Source organism: Anastrepha ludens, chromosome 6 (assembly GCF_028408465.1).
Source record: "Anastrepha ludens isolate Willacy chromosome 6, idAnaLude1.1, whole genome shotgun sequence".
NCBI lineage: Eukaryota > Metazoa > Arthropoda > Insecta > Diptera > Tephritidae > Anastrepha > Anastrepha ludens.
Window position 1 is genome coordinate 82963299 of NC_071502.1, and position 27094 is coordinate 82990392.

Sequence of the window (27094 nt, forward strand, 5' to 3'; positions counted from 1 at the left end):
TTTATTTGCTCATTAACTAAAGTGAATGCTTAAGGGACTGGAAAATCACGTTAATTTTAGAAATGTGTTTTTGCTGGCAGTTTTTCGCATTTTCTCCATATAAAAAATCTCGTGATATCTCTATATGAAAAGAAAACAATCAACACCGTCAGCGAAAAAAATTTTTTAAAATAAACGCGATTTTTTACCAATTTAAATTGACACAATATTTTTCAAAATCGAATGGGCTGCAAAACTGTATACCCAAAACTAAATAATTGAAATTGTAGAAATTATAAATAGAAATTTGAAATTTGTATTGAAATTTATTGAATTTTTTCTAAATTTAATAATACATTTTGTACAAACTATGAAACTTTGAGGTTATATGGTCGCTATAATGGAAGGAACTATCTTTTTATCAACAAATTGAATTAAAAACAATTAATTAAATTAAAAATAATAAAAAAAATTTGCAAAACTTTTACAATATCCGGCGCTGCTATTATTGTAAGCACAGGTATATGTACGAGGGTCATTTGAAAAGTCCGTGTACAGACACAGAGATGGCACTACTGGCGCGTATTGAGTTTATGTTTAGTTAGTACCATCTCTTGGACGAACTCACACGAAGTTTCAGCCAGATCCGTATATTTCTATGTGTTTGTCATTCCTTTGAATCGAGGAAGTCGAGTGATTTTCAAAAAAGTTCTTCTCCATCACGAGAACGCACCAGCACACGCCTAAGCAGTTGCGGTCGCAAAATTAATGGAAATGGGGCCCGAACTCATTTCACATCCCTCCTATTCTTCAGATTTGGTTCCTTTCAATCCCTCGGACTACTATTTCTTCGCCTATTTGAAGAAAAGCCTGCCGGGAATAAAATTTATTCAAACAAGGAGGAGATTGCAGAAATGAATGAACATTTTTCAAACTTGGACAAGTCCTATTATTCGCCAAGAATTAATAAACTAGAACAGCGTTGGACGAAGTGTGTAAGCCGAAAAGTAGACTATGCCAGAAACTAAAAAAGAGGTTCACCCCAAAAATTGAAGTAGCTTTTTTTTGCACGTACTTTTCAAACCACCCTCGCATTTATGCGAGTATATACATTATTTCATATATAATCTTATCATATTACTCCGTTACATATGTATGTATGTATGTATGTATGTATGTGCATATGTATGTATCATATGTACGTGGAATTGTAGTACTGCTTGCATACTTTCCGGGTATTGCGAGCATTCATCAGCTTTTTGGTATATTTTGATGGCTTTTGCGTTTCCATAACCGATTTGGCTACCACACATTTTGGTGAAACAACTTTTTTGCTTCAATTGTTCATGCTTTGCACGAATTTGCCACCCCTGCGGCGCCACTTGCATGCGCTCTGTTCCCCTTGGTCTAGGCTTATGAGCAATGATAAATGCGGTTTACATTGGCAACTTTTAATTGGGATCATTATGGTTTCTATCAAAATGCAGATGAGTGTATTGTTTGAATATTTGAAATTTTGTGTGCACCGACATACACGCATACATATGTAAGTATTTGTCTCAGCCAAAATGTAGTCAAATGAAAAGCATATTTACGTGCACTGGAAATTGCAAATAAATATAAATAAATATTTAGTACATTCACATGAAATTGTTTGACAATATTACGATTGAAATTAATACTTACTGTAAAGTTTTAAAATAAAAATGTATTAATAAAGAGCAATGGTTTTGTTTTAGTATTTTATATAAAAAATTATTAAATAATTTATTTAGTCATAATTCTTAGCTTAAAGTATTAAATAATATTTTAGTCGTAGGGGTATTATTTTTTATGTAGCCATAGCTCGCATGAGTACATCTTATAGGGTTAACACCAGTAATACCTTCAACAAACGATAAAAATTATAACTAACAAGGAAGCCAAAGCAGTCGCAACTATTAGCTTTTCTACTCGGAGAAGAGGAACGGGCAAATTTTTTCTACCGTCTCTTCTATCTGTCCACTTCCACCTTTTGCTTGAGGGCATGTGGCAATTCGTTGTAAATAAGGCCGGGAACACGCGCTGGAAAATATTAAAAAAATATATAAATATTTGAAAACTAACTATAATAAAATTTAATAAAATACGCACTGTTGCATTTATAAATCAAATCCGACCAAATAATCATCTCTTGTGAGAAGCAGAAAACGCCGAGGCGACCTCCTTTCAGCGTGGAATCGTATACATTGTGAGAGTCCAAAATCAAGTGTTCACCTTCGTACATCCTTAAATTTCGAAACCGGAATTATCATAATTTTCGCCATCTTTAAAAATAAAAATCTTGTAAAATTTACCTCAAACGAATCAGGCCAATAGCCGGACGATGCACCAATGACCAGCGATACGATGTCTTCTCCTTCCAGCCCACATTCATTGGATCTTTCCACAGCAATTTGACTTGATCCGGTGTATCACCCGAGTGCCAAAGGCTGTTACGCAGCATCGAACCGGGCCCAGTTATGCTGTCGACCAACTTGATTTGTATACCCGGTTCAGAGGAAGCACGGAATGGTGTCGATTCCCAATAGGTTTGCGCGGCCTTCTTCCACATCACCACATAGAATTTTCGGTTACTCTGATAGCCAAAGATGAAGCCCACATAATCGTCATCTGTGTCATCGTTCACATAGAATGTGCCTTCAAAGTCCACGCCACCAAAAGCATCATGTCCGACCACTAAGCCTGGATCACTGTTCAGAGTTTGTACGATCTCAGACCCATTAGCATGCACTTCCCAATTGGGATCGCGTTGCGCGTCGCCTTCGGGATCAAGTATTACTGAACGAATCGTGCGAAAGTCAGTCGAATATATCATTGAATTATTCGGGCAGTTATCAATGAAGTTTGGCGTGCCGTCTTCGTCCTCGTCGTATTCGCAAATATCACCTTTGCCGTTGCCTAAAGTGGAGAAATAATTAGTTACTGGATAATTTAGATATTCAAGCGCATACGATTTAAATCTGTTTGATCAGGATTTCTAACTAAGGGGCAGTTATCGCGATGATTCGGCACACCATCGCCATCCATGTCATCATCACAAGCGTCACCCCTGAAATTAGATGCAAATAATGACACTTTTTCAAAGTTAACATTTCCAAAAGACTTACTTTCCATCTCCATCGGTATCCAGTTGATCGGAATTGCTTATAGAGTTGCAATTATCTTCGCTGTCCTGTATACCATCGTCGTCTCCATCAATATCCGAGTCGCATGCATCTCCAACCAAATCGTTGTCTCTGTCCTCCTGCGACGGATTTGGTATGGTGGGACAGTTATCGCAGGCATCGCCAATGCCATCGTTGTCTACGTCGGACTGATTTGGGTTTGGTACTGTTGGACAGTTATCGTAAATATTCGCAATATTATCATTATCCATATCGTCATCGCAATCGTTGCCCAAGCCATCGTGATCCGAGTCCAATTGCTTACGATTCGGCACGAAAGGACAATTGTCGCATGCATCACCAACGCTGTCATGATCCGAGTCAGACTGATTGTCATTATAATCATATGGACAGTTATCTTGATCATTCTTCTCGCCATCTCCATCAGCATCATCATCGCAACCATCCCCTATGCCATCATTGTCCGCGTCCTCCTGTCCCGAGTTGGGCAAATCTGGGCAGTTGTCCCGTCTGCAACGTATATCGGCACAGTTCAGATCGAAATCGGCCCATCCATCTAAATCGTGATCACGTCCGCAGACAAAACCGTTGCCGGCCCAACCTATATTGCATTTGCAGGTGTATTTGAAGTTATCGGTCAAATGGCAATAGGCATTGTGATCGCAGATGCTACCATCTGGGCACATGTCTGATGTGGGTAAGCAGATGCTGGTTCCATTAGAGAAATAGCCATCCACACACTTGCACTGGTACGAGCCCTACAATAAAACGGTTTTTTTTTTTAGACAGAGCTGTAAATAGTTGGAGAGCAATCTTACAATAGTATTTACGCAAACCGAGTGCGCGTGACAGATAGCCGATCCCTTCGAGCATTCATCGATATCATTGCAGGTTTGCTTACGAAAATCGGGTCCAATATATTCGGAATAGAAGCCTAAGATATTAAGAAACTAAATTTTAAATGGTTTTGTGCAATATTTCTAACAAATAACCCACCTCTTCCATGAATTCCATCAAAGCCCAATGGGCAAGGCTCACAGCGAAAACCGGGGTTCAGATTTATGCATTCTGTTTTCTGATCGCATGGATGATAAAGTTCGCATTCGTTGATATCTCGACATTTGGTGCCGTTCATGTGTGCGCCGCGAAGGCAAGGTACGCAATGGAAGTAAGGCGGAAAGTCCGTTTCAACACACTCAACGCCTATATGAAAGAAGAGGTTTCGAGCATTAATTATGACGCAACCAGCTTTCCCAATTTTGCGTTTTGTTTAAAGTAGGTGTTAAATTTTTTTATTAAATCTTTGAGGAGTTTCTGAACGAGCAAGGCCAGCATCGGAGCAAAGACGAAGAGAAAATAATAAGTTCAATAACCTCAATCGCTGAAGACAATGTTGAAATTTTGTAATCGTTAGCCAAAGCGGGTCTAAAAACCACGTTAGAACTACTGCCAACTGATATCTATGAAAAATGGTGCAGAGTCTACATCAAACATCGAAACGACAGAAAAGGCTCTTACAACGTTGAAAGTTTTGGTATAAAGTTTTTAAAGTGAATTTTTTTATTTAATATTCAAACTATTTTTTTTGTGTGTCAAATTAATATTTTTTGTTGCAAATTTTTGGGAATATTTAATTTGTCAATTTTGAAAAATAGCACTTTTCGATTTTTTTCAACAAAAGTTTCATAGTGGAACAACTTTCAATTTGCCTCATCTGATTAACATTCCTACTAAAATTATATCGCCACTGCCAGACATTTGAAAAAGTTGCCCCGCCTTGAGTTAATCTACCTCTGCACGTAAATATTTTCTTTTTTTACAGTTTTAAAAATGGATTTGAGTTTTCTACAACGAGTTCGTATTAATGGTGCGTAAACTATTTCGGCCGCCGTAGCCGAATGGGTTGGTGTGTGACTACCATTCGCAGAGAGAACGTCGGTTCGAATCTCGGTGAAACACCATAAATAAAAATTAAGAAAAAACATTTTTCTAATAGCGGTCGCCCCTCGGCAGGCAATGGCAAACCTCCGAGTGTATTTCTGCCATGAAAAAGCTCCACATAAAAATATCTGCCGTTCGGAGTCGGCTTGAAACTGTAGATCCCTCCATTTGTGGAACAACATCAAGACGCACACCACAAATAGAAAGAAAAGCTCGGCCAAACACCCAAAAAGGGTGTACGCGCCAATTATATATATTCCTATAAACTATTTCGGTAATGATACTTTAAAAAATAAAAACGTTTGCAAGTGGCATAAACGCTTCAGAAGAGCTCGTGAGTGCATCGATGATGGCGAACCTAGTGACAGGCCATCGATATCTAAAACTGATGAAAGCATCAATAAAGTTGAGGAAAAGTTGATCAATAACCGCAAAGGACCTGAATTTAATGCAAAAGGGGGAACGCATTGAAATCGCCAAAGATATGATTTGCAGGTCTGTGTCCGAACCAACATTCATGAAACGCATCATTACTGGAGACGATCTGACGTGTGAGTGGAGATCTCCAAGTAAACCAAGGCCAAAAACACGTCGTGTTCAGTCAAAAATAAAAATGGTGAGACTCACGGTTTTATGGACTACAACGGTGTTGTACACCACAAATTTTTGCTAGAAAGTTAGACAGTTAATAGACTAATATTTGGGCGTTATGAAACGTTTAAGTGAAGCAATTGGCCAAAAAAGAAAGAATTTGTTGGAAAAAAACTTGTGGATTTTGCACCATGATAACGCTCCATCACACAGTTCCTCCATTATCCGTGAAGTTTTTAATAAGAACGAAATGGATACCGTCCAACAACTATCGAGTTCACCTCATATGGCTCCTTGCAACTTTCCCCTGTTTGATCGAGTCGAAACACTATTACACTGAAAGCGTTTTAACATCCGAAAGGAAGTAATGGAAAAATGAAAACAACTCTGATGATTGTACCAAAAATAGAGTTTCAGAAATATTTCCTGAGCTGGATCAAACGCTGGTATAAGTGCGATGCAGTTGATCTAGAATATCATCACTTTTGAGAAATAAATTTGTATTTTGATTTGTATTGCGGGAACTGTTTGATCGAGGTGGTATACATATAAATTCCCTATGCTTCCCCTTTCTTTTAACAAAATTAATTCATCTTCATCAGGCGATATTTTTAAGCTTTGCACTATGAAAATTGAAATACGCTTCATATGCGGATCATTAGGCTTATCGCGTTCGTAGCTGCATGAAAATTACACGACGTGTTGTGTCGTGTGTGGGAGGTCTTAGGCGACTGCCTGCCTGTGATAGTAGTTGTGAAAATTTAGTCCCGCATACCAATTCAAGCCAGAAAATGGAAAATATGCAGCTTAAGAAGGTTGAAAATACCAAAGTGACCATGAATTTTTAATTAAAACACACAGCCTTTTTTACAAAAAAAAAGGTATATGTAAAACTTTATTAAACTTTATATAAATTATAACTTTTTTACTATTTTTAGCAACATTAGATGTTAAGTTAGACACAATTTCAATACATAATTTCCATTTTCTGTGTTAATTTGGTGCAGGTCTTTCTGTCTGTGTATAAAAACTTTGTTCCACACTCCCAAAGTGATTGCAGAGTTAGAAACTGGCCCTCTACGAGTATTTATGTAGCCTGGGTTGAATACTTTCGCGTGTATTTAGTTTCGCGCTGATATTGTTGAACACTTTGGACGGGCAGTATAAAGTTTCCTGTATGACAACAACAAAGAAGAGAAAACATAAATTAGTCTTAAGTCGGAAATGTCAGCCTACTAAAAAGTGAATTTACTTCAACCCATAGCATAGCACAGCACAACACAACATAAGCATAGTTAGCCTCGTAAAACGCTGAATATGTGGTAATTTTGAAAAAAATATCAAATAAAAATTCAATTAACACCCGTTTCGAGAAACTTCTCGCCTCAGGTGAAAACCGAATGGGGTGCCTGCTGACCCGCCACTTGAATGCCAATTCAAATTGTCCATTTTTAAGACTGTTAAGTATGAAATTTGCCAATATAATAAATCATAAATTGACAGTTGGTCTAAGGAACGTTGAAAGAATGTGCAACAACAACAACAACAGCAACGAACATTTGTAGCATGGTATCATACTCATATGCGTTGAGGTTTACTTACCGGAGGGACAAGGTCCATCCATACAGGGATTGTGTTTGGTGCAGCTACGTCCATCACCTTCATAGCCATCGGGACAGGCATCACACTGCGCTCCATTCAACGTATCGTGACACTGAACGCCTCTGCAACAATAAAATAATGAAAAAAGAACAACAACAACATTAACAGTACAAAAATAATAATAACAAGAGGAACTTTAATGAAAAGTGTTGGTAGTGGACCACTTGACTCCGCTATGGGACGTACGTTATGAGTTAGCACGTTTGACAGCAAAAGCAACAACAACAACAACAGTGTGTGTATGTCTATGTTAGGACAAGCAAATATAAATGATCTTCGTTGGAAGGCTGCGTTCGCCGTTTGACAGACAAAATAAGCTGAAAGGTGATTTTCACATGAACTTCGCATATTTCACACTCGTGTGAATAAAAGGTGGTTGCAACAAAGGCAAGTAAATGAGAGATCGAGCACAAAAGACGGAAGAAATTGAAGTGACGTGAGGGAAATTGATGCTTCGATTGAAAGCGCAGGTAAGTTTTTTGTTTTCAAATCAGTAAGAAACTGAAAAAATTACCATTTCTAAAATATTTATGGATAATCTAATTTAAAAAAAATGACGAGTCTAATGTTGCGCAGAAATGTAGTTTTTGTACCCAGTGCACGCTTAGAGGGAACTACAACTGAAGCAGCAGTAAATATTTGACAAAACACTGCCTTAAAATACTTTGCCAACTTAGTAGCTTCAGGAATACAAAACAGGGTGGGCTGGTTTTTTTTTAGTGCTTCCTTATTTGGAATGGTTCCTATACAAATGCAAAATTAATCCGTTTTTTTAATAACTCTTTCCCTAAATTAGAAAAAAAATTACTTTAAGTAATGGAAATCTTTATTTTGACCTTTACACGCTCCATTCAGAAATATCAAATATGGTTCACGCCCGACGCCATTTGCAAAACTTGACAATCTTTTGAGAGAGTGATTAATTTTGCGCCACCTCGTATTTCAATGATTATATTGCATATACTTGGCCCCTCGCGGCCGCCGTAGCGTGATTACCATTCCGAATTGAGAGAGAGAACGTTGGATCGAATCTCGGTGAAACACCAAAATTAAGAAAAACATTTTTCTAATAGCGGTCACCCCTCGGCAGGCAATGGCAAGCCTCCGAGTGTATTTCTGCCATGAAAAAGATCCTCATAAAAAATGTCTACCGTTCGGAGTCGGCTTGAAACTGTAGGTTCCTCCATTTGTGGAACAGCATCAACACGCACACCACAAATAGGAGGAGGAGCTCGGCCAAACACCCAAAAAGGGTGTACGCGCCAATTATATATGCATATATATACTTGGCCCCTACGTCCTTTATTAGGTCTCCTCAAATTTATTGTACTACAAATGATGGAACCTAGAGTTGGATGCCTTTTAAAAATAAGGTTTGGTTTTCATAAAATTTTTTCATAGCAAAAATACATTCGAAAGCTCAACATTTTCTGCCGAGCAAATAACTCCAGTAGGACATTTGTTTATATAATTAAATATTTCATGCCAACTCGGACCTTCCCAATGGCAGTGACATATAAATCGACTCGGCTATGGCCGCCCGATTAGTTCAGGAATACAAGATGAAGTCTGTAAAAATCGTTGCCTCGGCTGTTCTCGAAGTAAGCCATCCAATCTAATCTAACCTTATTAACTGTTTCTGTCTTTGCCACACGTGTCGTCCAGTGGATGTTGATCTTAAGTATTTGGATCAAAGTTTAGCGATAGGTCCCATAAACCTTCTAGCGGTCAGTTGATATCGCAAAACGGCTGATAAGGCTAGAACAGAACTTAGTGCTTAGTGGAAAAAATGAAAAATTAGTTTTTAATAAGCTTTGTTGAAACCAAAGAAAGTCCTTGTTCTGGTCAATTTCAGCATTCAAAAAATTTGTCATTATCATTTCGCGACCGAAATGGCGTTTCCGGTCGAAAAATGTTATCAAATGGTCACTCTCTGCGGAAACATTGCATTCTTGACAATGACGCGAGGGAGCTTTCCGAATAATCACAAGAATACTACATCTCTCAAAGTGTATCGAAAGATACAAAATGCCTTTTTTAAAATCCCGAAATCCATAGATTTCGCTCTTTTTCCCCGGATCTTGTCCCAAAATGCTATTGCGTCTTCTTAGAGGCATTTCTGTGTCCATCGGTTACGGTTTCGTCCTCTTCATTTTTCAGAGTTTGTTTTAGTTTTTCCCAACAAACGAATTTATCATAGACATTTTAAGGTTATTCTCAAAAGTTTTCGAGGCACACGAAAAGAGTTTTTCAGTTCCTTTTTGAGTTTGGAGAGGAGGAAAAGTTTGGAGGCTTCCATATATTCGAACTGTTTCAAGTGTAATGGAATACATGGATGAAAATGGCATGTTTCGATTTTGAAATTGGAACTTTTTTAAATTAGTCATCATCTTTCGCACTATCTCTATCTTCACAGGTCGTTTTCCAATTTTCTTTGTTTTCGCGCATACTTGCGCGGGGGCTGCCAACATTAAGGCATTCGCCTAGATAACGCGTTGATTATTCTTACGTCTTTTTCACTGACTGACTGTAAATGATGCTTAAAAGTCATTTTCGAGTCAATAAGTGCTCCCAGGTATTTGATATATGGCTGAGACGTTATGTCATGGTCAGCCACCGTGACCACTAAATCTTCACGTACCCATCTTTATCTCTATCTCTCTCATAAATACACAGTGACGGATGGTGTGCCGCAAAGCTCGGTTCTTGGCCTCATGGCATCCTCAAAATGGAACTGCCCCTAAATGCGACACTGTTGGGATACGCAGACGATATTGCGTTAGTTGTAACGGGGAAACATGTCATTGATGTGGAAATCCCCTGGAACGAGGCGATAGCGAGGATTGAGCGCTGGTTGTGCAATGCAAAACTTCAGCTAGCAGCGCAGAAGCAGTCTTGTTGAGCAAAAGGAAGAGTTTGAGGGTAAATGGCGGAGGTGTCAACATCCAGTCTAAACTGGAATACAGTACGTAGGGGTTATGCTTGACTCGCGCATGACCTTCAGAGAGTAAAGAGAAAGTCAGTACGAAAGGCGCCGTAGTTACGAATGCTCAACACGGTTGCTGCCAAACGTTGGGGGAGCCCAAGGTGAAAGGAGGAGGCTTATATCTACTGTGGCAGACTTCGTCTCGTTATATGCCGCTTTCATTTGGTCCCAAGTCCGAGAAATCCACCTACGAGAGGCCAGTCAGGTTTATAGGATGAGTATCGGAAGATGCAATTTGCGTGATTGCCAGAACATTTTCTCTGGATATCCGAGCACGTAAACTAAACCGTCTCTATTCAAGGCATTGCGCAAAACTATCAAGGGACCAAAGGATGGAACAGCGAATTGCGTCACTTAACGAATGGCTGCGAATATGGGGTATTTCTTCTAAAGATCGCTCGATACAAGAGTTCATCCCTAACCTTGCTACGTAGTTACGACAAAGGCACGGGAAGTGGATTACTTTCTCTCTCACATGCTGAGCGAACACGGATGATTCCAATATTATCTGCATAGGTTTGGTCTCTCCGCTTCACTACGCTGTTTTAGCTCGTCAGAGAAGTTTGAAAACGTGCCGCACGTCCAGGATTTGCAAGAAAACGTGAGAAGTTAGCCACGATCCTTGGAATACAGCCAAGTGAGGCGAATTTAATTGTGCATTTCATAACATTGCTGGTATGCTAAATGCAAGTTGGTCAAGCAAATATTGCGAGATGTTTCAGTAGCGGCTACCAGCGCCTTGAGCCGCATCTGATTACTTCGAACTTCACGACAAGTGCTGAATTCAGCATGAAACAGTGTTTCAGAGTAGGTCGACTCAGACGTACCGACGACAATTACAGACGCTTGAGCTAATGACTCCTGGCCATATCGTAGGCAGAGAAGGCGGTAATGACATTACCGCACACTTTCAAAGTTCCATCTGCTTGATAACGAAAGTAATAAAGACTATCAGCGACGTATAACCTCCATACGTCACAGGTAGAAAGCATGGACGCAGGTTTATTTTCCGTCTTCACCCTCGATGTAGTGCAAATGCCGTCCTGTGGTGGATGTCGGCCGAAGAGTGGAGGACTGTTTTAGTGGTTAGTTTTAGTCATGTTTATCCTCCCCTTCATCCTCATTTCCATTTCCATCGTCATCTTTATCTCTGCCTTTCTATCTGTTTCATAATTCCGACAACTGTTGTGCCTCACTAGCGGTGCGCTGTGTATAAAGTCGCAGGTGTGGTCAGTCAATAAAATTAAAAGACATACGGCACATATGCAAACGGTTAATCAAAAGCCAACGAAAACGAATTTGTCTGCATAGTACATAAAAGTACCTACACAATTTTTCCAGTGTCAAAACTTCACAAAACTTTTCTGCACTCAGTGGAGCGCGAAAAATAGGAATATCACAAAAGACCAGAGTTTGCAAAGGCTGCTTATTAAAAATGCAAGTGGGATGTGTGTAACCAATAAGCCTGGGGCTATGCAAAATATTTAAGGCTGCGAAGAGGACCATCTTGCAAAGTTGGATAAAGGATTTAACACAATAGCAAAACAAATGTGCAGAAATCGAAAAATGCTTATTATTTGAATATAAAAAAGTGCATATGCGGCATCACAGCCAATACATCGCAATAAAGCGTGGGATGAAGGCGTTATCTCTAACCGCTTTTGATTTGCCGCAAAAACAAAACATTGGAGATAAAGGAAAGGAGAAACTATTGAACGAGGCAGCGTGAGAAAATGTAGAAGAGAACAAAATAAATTACAACCGGCTTAAAAAGTAGGTTCGAGCATTGAAAGCAGAAATTGCCCTTCTGAACTTGTAAATACATGTCAAGAAATTAGTGACCTTATTGAGAAGCGTTGGTGTGGTGCAGAGGAGGTAAATGTTGTGTAGATAAAAAATTGAGCTACGAACATTTTTTTTCATATTAATGCTCAGCAAACAAAAACGCGATCTTTCGAATCCACTCTGCTGTAACAATAAAGCCACACCACAAAATTCTTTTAATACTTCCTTCTATACAATCCTCGGAATCACTTACGGGTGAGGGCTTTTTACTGCCAATACCTTCACTACACTCAGAGTAGAAATTTCGCATGCTAGCTACTTACTTACTTAATAGTCTTAATTAAGTAATTATTGTATATACACATGCAGCTGCTTATAGCTGTGCCCGCGGAGCGATCACAAAAAAAGATTAACAATTTTATATCTTCAAAGCGCCAGCTTACGAATTCAAGCGTTGTTTTCGCTGATTTACATCGATATGATCTGTTGGCAAACCAGTTCACCTACGCGATTTTCATTTTAATATGAAATGCATACAATGCAGTTGGAACGACAACAACAACACATGCATGTATTGGAAGAGAAAGATAATTGCAGATTAATCACTGATTAAGCATAAACCAGACGAGTCTGATAAAAAAACGTACGAGTATATACTGGCGCTATAAACAACAAAGCAGAGAGCGCTTTTCGCTGAACGAGAGAATTTCCAAACCGACAGTGCATTTGAAGCATAAAGGGGGTACGTTACATGCTTGTGAACTTATGGTAAATAACTTAGCTCACTTTAGTACGTTTTGAGTTTAGGCCAATCAATTTTATATTTTTAATGGCACTTCATTATGGTGAATGACTCTGAGATAAAAATTTTAATTTTGTTAAATCAAATATCGTATTATAATTCAGAAATTTAGTGCTTGATTGATAGAAATTCTCTGTTGCCATGTAGAAGTACAGGATGGTTCGTTTAGCGTTTAAACTTTGCAGTGTATTTTTTTGATGAGGCGCCAACAACTTGGTTTACGGTTAGATATTCACAAGTTTGGTCGATTTTGAGGCAGCGATACGTCTTAACTATATCCCCAAGAAATGGGCAGAAGTAAAAGGGGTATTTATTCCCAAAGGAGGGAAAACCACACATACGAAACCGAAGGACTTCAGGCCAATTAGCCTATCATCCTTTTTGTTAAAATCTTTAGAGCGGTTGCTAGATGTGCATATCAAAGGAAGGATTAGCGACAAACTATTACCTTCCCAACATGCATACAGCAAAGGCAAATCAGTGGAAACAGCGCTCCATGAGCTAGTTCACACAGTCGAGAAATCTCTTCACTACAAAGAATTTACCCTCGCTGCCTTTCTAGACATCGAGGGTGCTTTCAATAACATATATCCGGAAGCAATTACCACTTCGGTAACGGAAATGGGAGTAAGCAATGCCATAGTCTCGTTTATAGAACGAATGCTAACTGGGCGAACGATAAGCGCAAATTTGGGTGACACATTTGTTAAAAAATTCCGATCAGGGGTACACCCCAAGGTGGGGTAATTTCTCCACTTCTGTGGAACCTAACTGTCAATAATCTTCTACAAGAACTTGAAAAAATTGGAGGTAAAATAATATCATATGCCGATGATATTGTAATAGCAATCTCGGGGAAACACCTTCCAACATTATGTGACCTCCAACAAAGATCTCTCAACAGACTATCACTTTGGTGTAAAAGTCGAGGACTAGAGGTAAATCCGGAAAAAACGGATCTGATACTTTTTAGTAGGAAACACAAAACACCTGCTCTTCAACAAATATTCCTAGGAGGGAAACCACTTAGAGTAATAGAAAGGGCAAAATATCTAGGACTTATACTAGATAGGAAGCTAAATTGGGGGCTCACAGTCGCAGACAGAGCAGTAAAGCTATGACCGCAATGTACTTCTGCGGAAGGCTTATTGGGAAGAAATGGGGATTGGAACCCGGAATGATACATTGGCTCTACACAGCAGTGGTTAGGCCAATTCTCTACTACGGTATTGTAATATTGTGGGATGCCCTTCAGAAGGGTGTGAACATCAAGAAACTTGACAAGGTGCAAAGACTGTTCTGATAATTGGCGCCATGTCAACCACACCATCGAAAGCATTATATGCGACATTAAACCTCCTTCCGGTAGATCTGCAGGCAATATATAACGCACGCAGTGGGCCACGGTAAAATCCTGGCTGGCACTTTGGGGCTTCCCGGACTGGTGGACTATGCACTCCCGCCAATACTTGCGATTACATTGTTTACGACCCTCCTACCCTCAAGGGAAGAGTGGGAACCGGACGACGTGAGACAGGGCGAGTCCATCCATGAATAAACAGATAGCTCAAAGCTCGAGGGCAGGGTGGGCGGAGCTGTATATTTCGAACATCTGGGGATCTCCTTCAGTTTTCGGCTCCCCGACTACTGTAGTGTCTTTCAGGCTGAACTGATGGCAATAATAAAAGCCGCGACACTGATACAGTGTGATGCGATATCTGGAAATGATATCTACATTTTCACTGATAGCCAAGCGGCGATAAAATCCCTCGACAAGGACAACCTCGACAAGGTAGCCATGAAATGCCGCACATCTCTTAACGAGATGGCTGAGTCATTTCACCTTAAGGCAACATGGGTTCCTGGCCATCGCGACATTGAGGGTAACTGTAGAGCCGATGAACTAGCAAGACTAGGCACTAAATTGTCTGACGAGCACATAGATAATGACAAAGGGATACCCTTACAAACATGTAAGCTACTCATCCTTGAAGAAATGGTAAAGAAAGCAAACGAAAGACGGCGTAATGAAGCCACCTGCAAAATCGCCCGTCAACTGTGGCCGACTCTAAATGCTAAACGCACAGAACCTCTGCTAAGCCAAAATAAACACAGTCTTAGCACATTGATCTCAGTCATAACGGGGCATTGCCTAACAGGTAGACACGCCCAAAGGATGGGTGTGCAAACACATGACTTCTGTAGAAGTTGTCTAGATGAGGACGAGGAAGAGACAATCTCGCACCTACTGTGCCACTGCCCTGCTCTATCCAGACGCAGGTTTACTATTCTGGGTAGACAATTTTTTAATGAGTTAGAAGACCTCAGTTCTATAGAAATCAGAGATATTTTAGAATTTTTGAAAAACACACACTGGTTTTAGGAGAGATAAATGGGCTATGAGCCTGAGTGTGTCCCACAGGACAACCGCTTCAACCTAATCTAACCTTGGTCGATTTTCGCTTGATAAAAGTTGAGAAATATTAAAATAGAATGTCTGAAGTCGAATAATCAGCAGATGTGGTTAAGTGAATTGACTGCATATAAATCTGCCGTTACAATGTGTCTCTTAAATATGCGAGTATATTAAGTCTTCTTATATTATTGTAAACTAGACAAGCGGTGACATTAATCGGGATTAACGACTTAATTCGGAACTATTTCAGGAGTTAAGGGGAGCGGATTGCGGATTGACAACTACACTTAATACTTATAATTTAAGTGGAATAGAAGAATTTTCATGGCAACATTGCCGAAAAATGTCAGTTAATATCTATTGTGAATGATAAATAATAAAATTTTTAAACAGAAGAAAAAGAAAGACTGCGTGCAATGCCAGCTTGCACTAACACGTTCGAAATTATATTAATTGTTCTGATATTTCGGAGCAATTTATGATTTTTTTTTAATAAATAATTATTTCTTAGTCTCAGAGCAGCTAATACCGGTATTTGTTGCCTGTGGTCCATCTTTTACTGGCAAAACTATCCAATAATCAAATCATCTGTTCACTAATCCCCGTAATAACCGTCTGTCATTTTGAATCACTACTGTCCGTACAGTTTTAATCAGAATTAACTTCGCCTTATTGGAACCGCGATTTTGAATTTACCATTTCTGACCACATATTTCAATTCAGCACAAAAACACACTTTAATAAAATTTGGTTTTGTTTTTTGCTTTGTCTAATATTTTTAGAGTTTGCAGAGTCGTTAATAAGCTAAAACGCAACTTTATTCTCAACGGCAAGATGTTAATCTATCACAAATGATCACAACGAATAAAGTCATATTAGGAAAAAAATGTCTGTCAATTACACTGCCCTGCATCGGTTTTGCGAATAAGATGGGACCTAGTGATCCCGAAAGGAATTTTCGCGCTAAGCACGAATCCGAGTTCAAAAATTTTCCATCACGTCAGGTTTTCGAGAAAAAGGGGGTTGAAACCCCTAAAAATAGCGTATTTGGCCATTTTTCAAAAGTTGTGGAGCAGAACCCTGACGTGCTACGATCTTCATTATTGTCAGTAATTGAAGGTTGAACTTTGCTCTTTGAAATAAGCCCAAACCCAAATTGTTCGCATGCACCCTTAGAGTAGGGGGTGTACTTATGTCTACGGGGGTAGAGAAAAAATGAACATAGGAACTTATCTACACCCAAGATAAGATATAATGAAAAGTGCAGTGTTCCTAAGGTATTTAGTGTCGCTGATTACAAATCTGAAGTCAAACATTCCATTTAAAAAGAAATAAAAAAAATTAAATTCAAATTTTCCTATGTTCATTTTTTTCCCTACCCCCGTAGACATACATAAGTACACCCCCTACTCTAAGGGCGCATGCGAACAATTTGATTTTGGGCTTATTTCAAAGAGCAAAGTTCAGCCTTCAATTACTGACAATAACGAAGATCGTAGCACGTCAGGGTTCTGCTCCACAACTTTTGAAAAATGGCCAAATACGCTATTTTTAGGGGTTTTAACCCCCTTTTTTTTTGAAAACCTGACGTGATGGAAAATTTTTGAACTCGGATTCGTGCTCAGCTCAAAAATTTCCTTCGGGAACACTAGGTCACATCTTATTCGCATCAGAAAAATTGAAATTTGCAGGGCAGTGTTATTTCTGTGGTATATTTGGACACGCTATATGAGCCGTTTTCTTTGAAAATGGTGTAAGTTCATTTTCACAAAAAAATAGTTAATGATAAAAATGAATACTATTTACTCTAAAGTTTTTATTTATAAACTTTTTCCAAAAAAATTTGTTAAAATTTTCATTGCTTTTATGATTACAAATTTTCGTAATTAATAAAGTTACAAATTTAATATATATTAATTACTTTGAAAATGGTGTAACTCCACTTTTCTCGCAGACATACTACTAATTTATTCAAAATTGTGCTACATAATTTCTTTAGAGCATTGTTATAAATGTGGCACCATTGTAAATGACATAAACTCGTTTATGGTTTCCCGGAATTTCGAGTTTTCCTCGTTTATTATAGAATATAAAGTCATACAGGGGTGCCTGAGAAATTGCTTCTTGTTGCTTGAAGTATTTAGAAAACGTACCACGCAACAACATGTCATAGTCTACAGCAACATGTGCACTGGGCAAAACAGAAATTTGAAATTGGTTTTAATGCGGCTTAAAGTTGTTCACTCCCCCAAGAATGGCATAGAAATTATCGACCATACATTTTTGTATTCTGGGCACATTTATCTACCAAAAATACTGATTTAGGAATTATTGAGATTACTATAAAAAAAAAATTCTTTGTTTGTCTCTAAAGACTATTTTACTATCATAAAACAGTTTCGAAAATTTAAAAAATTTATTTTGCATGAAATGAAATAAGCTGATTTTGTTTCTACAAAACCATTCGAAGATGAGATTCTAAAAAGGCGAAAAAGTATCAATGGTGCAGAAGTAAATTAGTGGAAGTTATGTTGGATAAGGATTTTAAAAGCAAACCATGTACAATGTTCTATAAAGCTCCATCTAGTGAGAATGGGTATTTTAGATCACTAAATTTATTGCCCTCGTTAATATTTTTAAATGTAAGATTTTTTATTTTGCTGACTTTGAAAGTTGTGTGAGTTCTTTTGAAGTCATTTCAAGTACTCATTTTCGTTAATCACTTAAAAAAATGATTACATTATAAATTTAAATAAATTTAATGTTTAAAAAATACAAAACTACTGTAATATCATATATCCATATTTTTCAGATTATTCAAATGCAAAACCTTCAATATCTCCACATAAAATAAAATACACTTGCACCATTTTCAAAGAAAACAGCTCATATCACACTGTTTTGAGTATTTTTAGCAATTTTCCGCAAAAGAGACAAATAAGGCCGTACCAGGCCGAGATCGTATTCGAGAAGCAGGTGTGTTGGAGTTTGCGCGATCATATCTCGAGTCTGTGCAGCTGAGTGATAAGTGATCTGTGAGAATGCCAGTAAGTATTACCAGTTTGTCCTTAAGCAAGCTTTTGATTGCTTTGGACCTAGATTCCCAGTGTGGACTTAGCCTAGCGAAGCTCCACAGTTGCACAGAGCAAAAAGTAGGTACGTAATAAAATTAATAAGATTGTCTTCATGAGCAGTTTTTGGACTCAGGGGTAGTCAAAACGTGTGAAACGAAAAAAATATCATGTGAAATTCTTTTCGGTTTGATTAAGAAATTCTTATTGATATTATTAAGAGCAATTTCTCCTTAATTTTGTAGAAATTCTTTTTGAGCGTATTTATACGAAAATTTTCTCATTTCCTTTCAAATTTTCTGAGAAAAAATGGGGAAAAATGAAAAGAGAGAAAGCTTCTTATTTTTTGATGGTATCTTTGTGATTTTTTTTAAAAAGAAAACTTATTAATTACATTTTTAAAACTTAACTGTCGGTTTGCAAAACTCAACATGTTTTGTTTCGTACTTTCTAGTAATTGGCATACATGAATCTATGTATGTGCGTATGTAAATATATTCATGTCCGTGAAGTGCTTACTTATGTAGCACAACATAACGGTTCCTTGCATTCCTTTTTTATTTCTATGAAAGTAGAAAATGCTTATTATATTTTCAGTTTCAGTTTAACAAGCAAAGAGTATGGACCAAAGTGCTAATTTTTCAGTGCAATTCGGAAACTATAGGACGACAGGTTTGGCTACATCACAACTGCAGTCCATGGGAACAGGTGATAACGTACTGGAAAGTCACATAGAAGACTAGAGTTGCAGAAATTAGAAAAAGCGTTTCCTTAGATGCCATCTTTAAGGATTGGTCACGGTATAGTGACTACAATGGTTATTATCTCGTAACTATCTGCTACTAAGTATTTTTTCTATATTTATAAAATTTTGTTGCTTCACTAGATCGAAATAGACTCTGAAAGCTTTTACCCAGGCAAGGGAAACTTATTGTTTCTAAAATTGGAATCTTTTTATAAGGGCATATTGGACATTTTTGAAAAAGAAATAGGGCGGTCCTTGCCCTTCCAGAGAGTTATATTTAAAACACCTATACAACAAGGATATTTCAAATGGTTAGTATTTGGTTTCATCTTAATTGCTCCAATTTATTTTAATTATTATTTGTATAGATACTAAATATTGCATTACCACAATTTTTCTGCATGCACTACTGCCTCTTCAGCGCCTTAATAAAACCGACAAACCTACTATAGCCAATGCTTAAAATGATTTTGTCACTCTCGGAGCAGTAACGAATGATACGAGTATTCAACATAAAGTTATGGACATTATTAATCAATTTGCTGAAAGAAAAGAGATATGTCAACCCAGAATTATTGCAGTTGGATCTGATACTACGTGTGTTTCCGAATTTTATATTTGTTGCGATGGCATAAAATGGAAATATAAGGTTGTCACATTTTTGCCCGTATGGATGCATGCGAATCGCTTCTGAATCGCAACAAAATCGACCCGTTTTTGAAGCGGATGGTGACTGGCGATGAAAAGTGGGTCACTTACGACAACGTGAAGCGCAAACGGTCGTGGTCGAAAAGCGGTGAAGCTGCCCAGACGGTGACCAAGCCTGGATTGGCGGCCAGGAAGGTTCTTCTGTGTGTTTGGTGGGATTGGCAGGGAATCATCCACTATGAGCTGCTCCCCTATGGCCAAACGCTTAATTCGGACCTGTACTGCCAACAACTGGACCGCTTGAATGCAGCACACATGCAGAAGAGGCCATCTTTGATCAACAGAGGCCGAATTGTCTTCCATCAGGACAACGCCAGGCTACACACATCTTTGGTGACGCGCCAGAAGCTCCGGGAGCTCGGATGGGAGGTTCTTTTGCATCCACCGTATGGTCCGGATCTCGCATCAAGTGATTACCACCTATTTCTGTCCATGGCGAACGAGCTTGGTAGTCGGAAGTTGTCCACAAGAGAGTCCTGTGAAAATTGGCTCTCCGAGTTTTTTGACAATAGGGAAGCGAGCTTCTATAAGAGGGGCATTATGAAGTTGGCATCTCGTTGGGAACTCGTCATCGAACAAAACGGCGCATATTTGACTTAAATCGCATTATTATAACCAATTTTATGAACAATTCAAAATTCAATAAAAATACCGCAAGACTTTTTTGACAACCTTATACTTATGGCCATTCTTGAAATACTTATGACCATTTATATTCGAGGCTGCACACCAACTGCATAAAGAATATGCCAGAATCAATTCCTCTAGAAGAAACGCTTCACTAACTCTGGATTAAATCTTCGCTGAGCTTTCCAAATTATTTATTGAAAAACGATTTTTTCAAGAAGAATATATATTTAGAAGTATTGAAAATATTAAACAAGAAAATAGTACATACTTAACTTCATTAGTGTCCGATTTAAACTTGTATAAAACAACAAATGGACTTATTTACGGTATTTTTCAACAGTCTCTCAGAGCGAGTAAAAAAATAATGATGTCGCGCTTGCGTAAAAAAAGGGGAAAATATAAGTTTTTCACTAAAATATCAATCGTATTTAGTAGGCAATTCCAGCAATGTATATAAAACAATAAACTTTAAAGAACTAGATGGGCCACCTACACATTTTTATGACCTAAATAATGGGCTAAAGTATGAAGGTTGTAAAATATTGGCACTAAATGTATTCAAGACAAATAATATTTTTGTATTTATAATAATACGTAATAATAATGTTTGCATACGAATAAATAAACCATATTATTTTATAAAAAAACTGAAATTTTATTTTTTGTTTAGGTATCTATAGGGTTAAATAAATAAAAGGTACGCCATTTGAAATTTGAAAGATATCTCTTCGAAAATATCAATAAGATTATCTTCTCAATAACTTGTGATATCTCTTTGGATATATTAATAAGAACATCTTATCGGTAATATATGATACATTTATAGATATATCAAAGAGAATCTTTGATAATTTTTCGAAGATGTTTTTTTCAAGAATTTAAGAAGTTTTTCTCTACAAATATATGAAGAGCTTCTTCTTGAAGAAAATCCAAAGAGATATCATATCATTTTTGTTCTATTTTATTAGGTGATTTTGGCTCTGTGTGGTGTTAACTTGCATCTCGTAACCTTAGCTTTCCGCTTCTAAGCTTTTATTTGCCTCTAGCCAGTGCATTCACAGCCAGACACGATTGTGCGCTCCTAGTAAATTTATTTTCTCCATGCATTCAACGACTAGTGAGGACTTAATACTAAAGGCCGTTTATGCCTTAAGTTCAGCCTGATTGCCGCTGACAATTGTCGAATGACAATTCGCACATTCCGGAGGTTTGTTTCTAAATTGATTTCTGCGCATAGCCATGACCTGCGCTGTATTAGAAACATTTGCTCGTTTAACCAAATCGTTTACTAAATGCTCAAAAGTAATGCAGTTCAAATTTTTAAGATGTTTATAAGATTTACAAAAGTTGAGCTTCAAAAACCTTTAGATGCTCTTCTTTTCTTCAATTTGGGTTAGAAATATTAAAATCGACAGAAAGTTACTCAAATAAATGCAGCTTTCAATGTCCTTGTGGGTGTGTATGCGTGTATACGCAAGCTGCTCCCACATTTTTGTGCCCATCACTAAACGATCAGTTCCAGTACATATGTTTTTTGCTCCGCTAACTAGTTTACTGATTGCTTGGGATTCGAAAATGTTAAACAGACTCAAGCAGGCAGCAAATACGAACTTTACACACTTTGCAATTTCCATTAGTGACCGCTACGGCATTTGGAAGCTTGAGACACTGACCAAAACTCCGAACACCTACGCAACACTTCAAATGCCAAAAGGCATACACGCACTCACATAGACACATAAATGCACATCTGTATATTAGTAATGCAAAATGAAGCAGTGATATGTATGCGGAGTCAACAATTGCGTAGTGCATATGGCAAAGCAGAAGTGAATAGTGCTGGGATATGTACCACGAGCCAACAAACAAGCAAACACACTTGGATGCACACATACCTGCATATGTATGCACATGCGTAGAAGGCTAGCCATTGGACGGACAACTGCAAGAGCGCAGAGTCATTCAGCCACTTAACACATTTGGCCACTTAGGACCATTTTCAGCCATGGGTCGACTTAAGAGGGCAGCGCAGAGGTGCCGCAGCACAAGTGGCAAATTGAAGAAGTTAAATCGGCGAAAAAAAAATGTTCAACGTAGGTACTTATTGTCTTGAGATCTACTACACTGGGATTATTTTTTATTTTATTCTGTTATTCACAGTTTCATTTCTAGTGGATGCAAGTTAACGTCATAATGGAGAATAAAGCGATTTTGTGCATAAATTTTACTAAAACAATAATAGCAATTTTATGAAAATAGGAAATTTATGAAATTATGAAATCAATTTTTTAGAAGATAAAAGTAAATTTAAATATAAGTAATTTGTGGGCAAAAAGTAAGGTGAATTTATTTGTCAAACTTCGCGGGATTAAAATTTCGCTCTAGTTATTTTTTTCATGAGTTGGCAGCACTGTTAATAACATTTGCGCCAACTTTCATGTGAATGTCATTATCAGTAATATATTTACGCTTGTGTTTACCAAACGACCATTTTTCGATTTTTACAATGTCTGATTTGATTGAGCAGAGAAGTGCCATCAAATTTTGTTTGCGGAATGAAATTTCGGCTGCGGAAACGTTTAGCATGTTGCAGAAGGCATTTGGTGATTCGACCATGTCGCACAAAAATGTTTATAAGTGGTACAAAGACTTCAAAGAGGGTCGAGAACGTGTTGATGACTTGGAGCGCTCCGGACGATCATCGACGTCAACAGATGACCAACACGTCAATGAAGTGAAGGAGTTAGTGCTCAAAAATCCGCGGTTGCCTGTTAAAGACCTTACTGATATGATCTGAATATCAGAAGGATCTGTGAAAACCGTTTCGAAAGACCATTTGGGCCTACGAAAAGTCAAATCTCGTTTGGTAGCGAAAACTCTCAATTTCTTGGAAAAAAGTCGTCGCGTTGATGTGTGTGAAACAATGCTTTCAGACTATCAGGACAAGCTCAAATGCATCATTACGGGAGATGAGACTTGGATTTATGCTTACGACCCTGAAACAACCGACCAATCAAGCGAATATCGTGCTAAAGGCGAGGCCAGACCGAAAACGAAAAGAGCACGTCAAAGTCGTTCAAAAATAAAGGTCATGATGACAGTTTTTTTCGATTTTCGTGGTGTGGTGCACTATGAATTCCTTTCACCTAGCCAAACTGTTAATAAGGAATATTATTTGAGCGTTATGCGTCGTTTACGTGAAGCAATTCGTCTAAAAAGACCAGAATTATGGGCGAACAACTCTTTGTTTTTGCATCGCGATATTGCATTGTCTCACACTGCACTCGTTCTTCGTGACCATTTCGCCAAAAATTCCACGCATATCGTTCCGCAACCACCGTATTCCCCTGATTTGACTCCGTGTGACTTCTGGTTATTCCCAAAACTCAAGAAACCACTCCGGGGAACGCGTTTCGAGTCGATTGAGGAGATAAAAGCTGAATCGAAGAAGGTGCTGACGGCTGTACCGGAAATGGACTATTTGGCATGTTTCGGGGATTGGAAAAATCGTTGGCATAAGTATATTTCATCGAGAGGGGATTATTTTGAAGGGGATAAAATTGATTTGCAAGAATAAATAAAGATTTTTCATTTTACAACCAAATTCACTTTACTTTTTGCCCACAGTAGTACATTTTTTTAAGAATATAAAAATAGATCTAAATAAAGGATCATTCCACGGTGAGTAATAAACGTACATACTAAATTTTGAGTGGTGGGTAATAAACGTACATACTAAATTTTAAGTTTTCATTGGGACCGAAAATCAATCAAACTGTCATCACTCAAATTACATGGTATAAGATTTTGAAGTAAAGGACCTCAAACCTTGAAATTAAATACAACAAACAATTCAAGTGATATCGCTTCATTTTTCATTAATTTTCACATGCATTCGCTGATATTACATATGAAATATTATTTCAAAATGCAATGTAGAAGATAATTTTTGGTTAAAAAAGTTGCGTAAAAGGGGCTAAGTTTCATGAAGAATAAAAGTAAAGTTTCCCCTTTAGGATGGCAAATCTCTCTTGTTTATTTGCATTTACCAAATATTTCGCGTAGCGGCACACGATCTCAACAAACAGTGGAGCTCATCGCTGCTCAAACGAGGGGGAGTTTTTTTAGTCTCCGGACATACCACTGCTGATGATGTATTAGGCATTTTAAACCTCCTCATCCGTAAAAAAAATAGCATCTCATCTAATATACGGAATATTTCATAAGAAGTATGGCGGGTCTAAGATAGACAGCCTCATCGTTTCAACTCTGAATGCCTATGAATAAATGTGCCTTGGGGACAAATCTAGTGTACTTCGAGCAGAATTACTATCAATAAGGGAAGCTTACAAAGCCACCTCAGACATTATGCAAGCTGGATCTATCCTCAGCTATCTTTGGATAGTCAGGCTGCCGTAACGGCAGTGAACACAAACTATCTAACTTCCAAACTTGTAACGCAGAGAAACTCAACTCGCTCAGCCACTCGCTCAATATCACTCTTGTACAGGAGCATAACGAAAATAACAAAAATATGGAGGATAACGAAAAGGTGAATGGGCAAAGGGACCTTTCTTAAACTCAGCCGAAGTGGAACTTGTAAAAGTTTCCTACACGCGGATTAAGGCGGAACTAAAACCTCATTATTACAGAATAGCAAGGCGATGGAGGAGACTAAAAATAAGAGCCATGTCTAAAAAGACATAGTCTGCCTATCACATATCAAAGACTAAACAGTTGCTAACAGCTGGTCTCAAAAAACACTGGAAAGTAGGATTAAATATACCACACAAAAAAAGATGGCACACTTGTAGATAAGTGGGGGTGAAGGAAACCCCTGTAGATAGGTAGGTGAAATAGTTGAAGTACCACTCTGGCACTCGCCAAGTAACACTACAGCGAAGTTTCGGTACCATTATGAGACCTCCAACAGACAGATATTTACAGCCAACTCGAGCTGTTGATGTAATGGTGAAGATTGATCGGATTTAGATTGACGTACTGCTCCAGGTTGCCCAAGAAAGAAAGAAAAGAACGCGGACATTTACAGAGAAAGTACTCAACAGTCTCCTTCTCTGAAAGTTCCCCATAGCTTCTAAAATGGGGGTTAAATGGTAAACCTAGCTTTTCCACATGTGTAACGAAACTGAATAGCGTGGAGTCCCCAGACTTTCCGAGTCCTCCTCCTATTGTACTGGGGGCAAAGTGCTTTCGAAATAACATATGAAGAAATGGAGCTCTACTTTTTCTGCGCTTTGCTGAGAAACAAGTTGTACTCTTCCCCTTTAACAACTGTAAGGTGTTTGCCGATGACCGGGTAGGAGTTTTCTGAGACTAATTCAGCCCCCTTCTTGGCAAGCTCATCAGCAATTTCATTTACCTCGAAGTTTCTATGTCAAAGATGACGAGTTTTAGCTAAACCAAATAGACGAAATGTCAGGTAAATAATTGAGATATCTTCTACTCTTCTTGGACACAGCAAATTGGCTATAGGAAATATCATTCTTGGAAATTCAACAAGCAAAATAACAGAGAACTGTGGTATTAAAAATGCGCTAATCGCTGCTCAAGTGTCTGTCAGTTTGGGAAACACAGCCCCTCAAACAACAACAGCAATATGGCATAATGCATTAATAATTTAATTAAATTCAAGCAATATTATTGGGAAGAAATATGACAAAAGTGCACTCAAATTATTTATTACTCGTCAATTGTTTGATGGCGACTTATTCGCCTCCATAAGAACAATTAAATATTTTAGAATTAATATTTCAAAAGTTTGTTCTATAATATTTTTTTTGTTTTTATAATGAATAATATTTTTTTATATTGTATGATAGTAGACGGTGGAGTAAAATTAATTACCCTATTGTATTTTTTGTAAATGGCGGCGTTGACTATTGTGAACTAGACAGCTGCAGTGTACAAAAAGGCGAGCAAAGATCAAACAAAAGATTTCCATTGCTTAAAACCATTTCTTTTATTTAGTGAAACGGGTATTAAAAGGAAAATTGGATGATTAATTTGGCGCCTCCGTTTACTATCTGACCCGCGTACGAGGGCTTTTCAGAATCTATAAATGTTGTATTAACTTTCACCTGAATTAAATTCAATTTCGCATTATGAATTTGAATACTAACAATGAATTAAACTAAATAAATCTACAAAATGCAAAATGGATTGCATACGAGTTGATTCCCTGCTTTGAAATATATTTTTTCGTTTTGTTATCAGGCGCGAAAACAAATATTTTACAGTTAAGGCATTTCCACATTCTGTAAGCTGGATTATAGTGATGTTTTATAATCTAACTTTTTTACTATTAGCAATTAAACTCTTAAAGGAACTAAATTTGGAAGAATTTATGTTGTGCGTCTTCAAGTGTTTGCAAAGATCCTATTTGTTGTTGTTGTTGTAGCAGCATAAACATTCTCCATATATAAAGGGTGGTTAAGTTTCAAGGGCCGTTGTTGATTTTGAATAAAATACAATTTTTTTAGTCATTTCTCTTTATTGTAATAATATTGGTATGGCTCAATTACGTATGGAATAAAAAATCGGCCTCGGCGGCACACCTCCATCCAATGGTTCAAATTTTCGATAACGCTGAG

General features: G+C 37.9%; 1 protein-coding gene across 5 annotated transcripts in view; it reads right to left on the reverse strand.

The window, feature by feature from the left end:
* Positions 1 to 1732: 1732 nt before the first annotated feature.
* Positions 1733 to 27094, reverse strand: part of LOC128866050 (cartilage oligomeric matrix protein-like) — a 111956-nt gene continuing 86594 nt past the window's right edge. For 4 of the 5 annotated variants that reach the window (XM_054106528.1, XM_054106525.1, XM_054106527.1 and 1 more), the window contains exons 9-16: positions 7281 to 7402; positions 4143 to 4349; positions 3965 to 4080; positions 3129 to 3904; positions 2973 to 3070; positions 2316 to 2919; positions 2113 to 2246; positions 1733 to 2043 (exon numbers count right to left, since the gene is read on the reverse strand). In XM_054106528.1, the coding sequence (XP_053962503.1) occupies positions 1973 to 2043; positions 2113 to 2246; positions 2316 to 2919; positions 2973 to 3070; positions 3129 to 3904; positions 3965 to 4080; positions 4143 to 4349; positions 7281 to 7402 (2128 nt within the window). In that variant the 3' untranslated portion in view covers positions 1733 to 1972. Of the gene's footprint in view, positions 2044 to 2112; positions 2247 to 2315; positions 2920 to 2972; positions 3071 to 3128; positions 3905 to 3964; positions 4081 to 4142; positions 4350 to 6560; positions 6852 to 7280; positions 7403 to 27094 lie in introns of those variants that run through there. The other variant, XM_054106529.1, reaches the window with a different exon arrangement.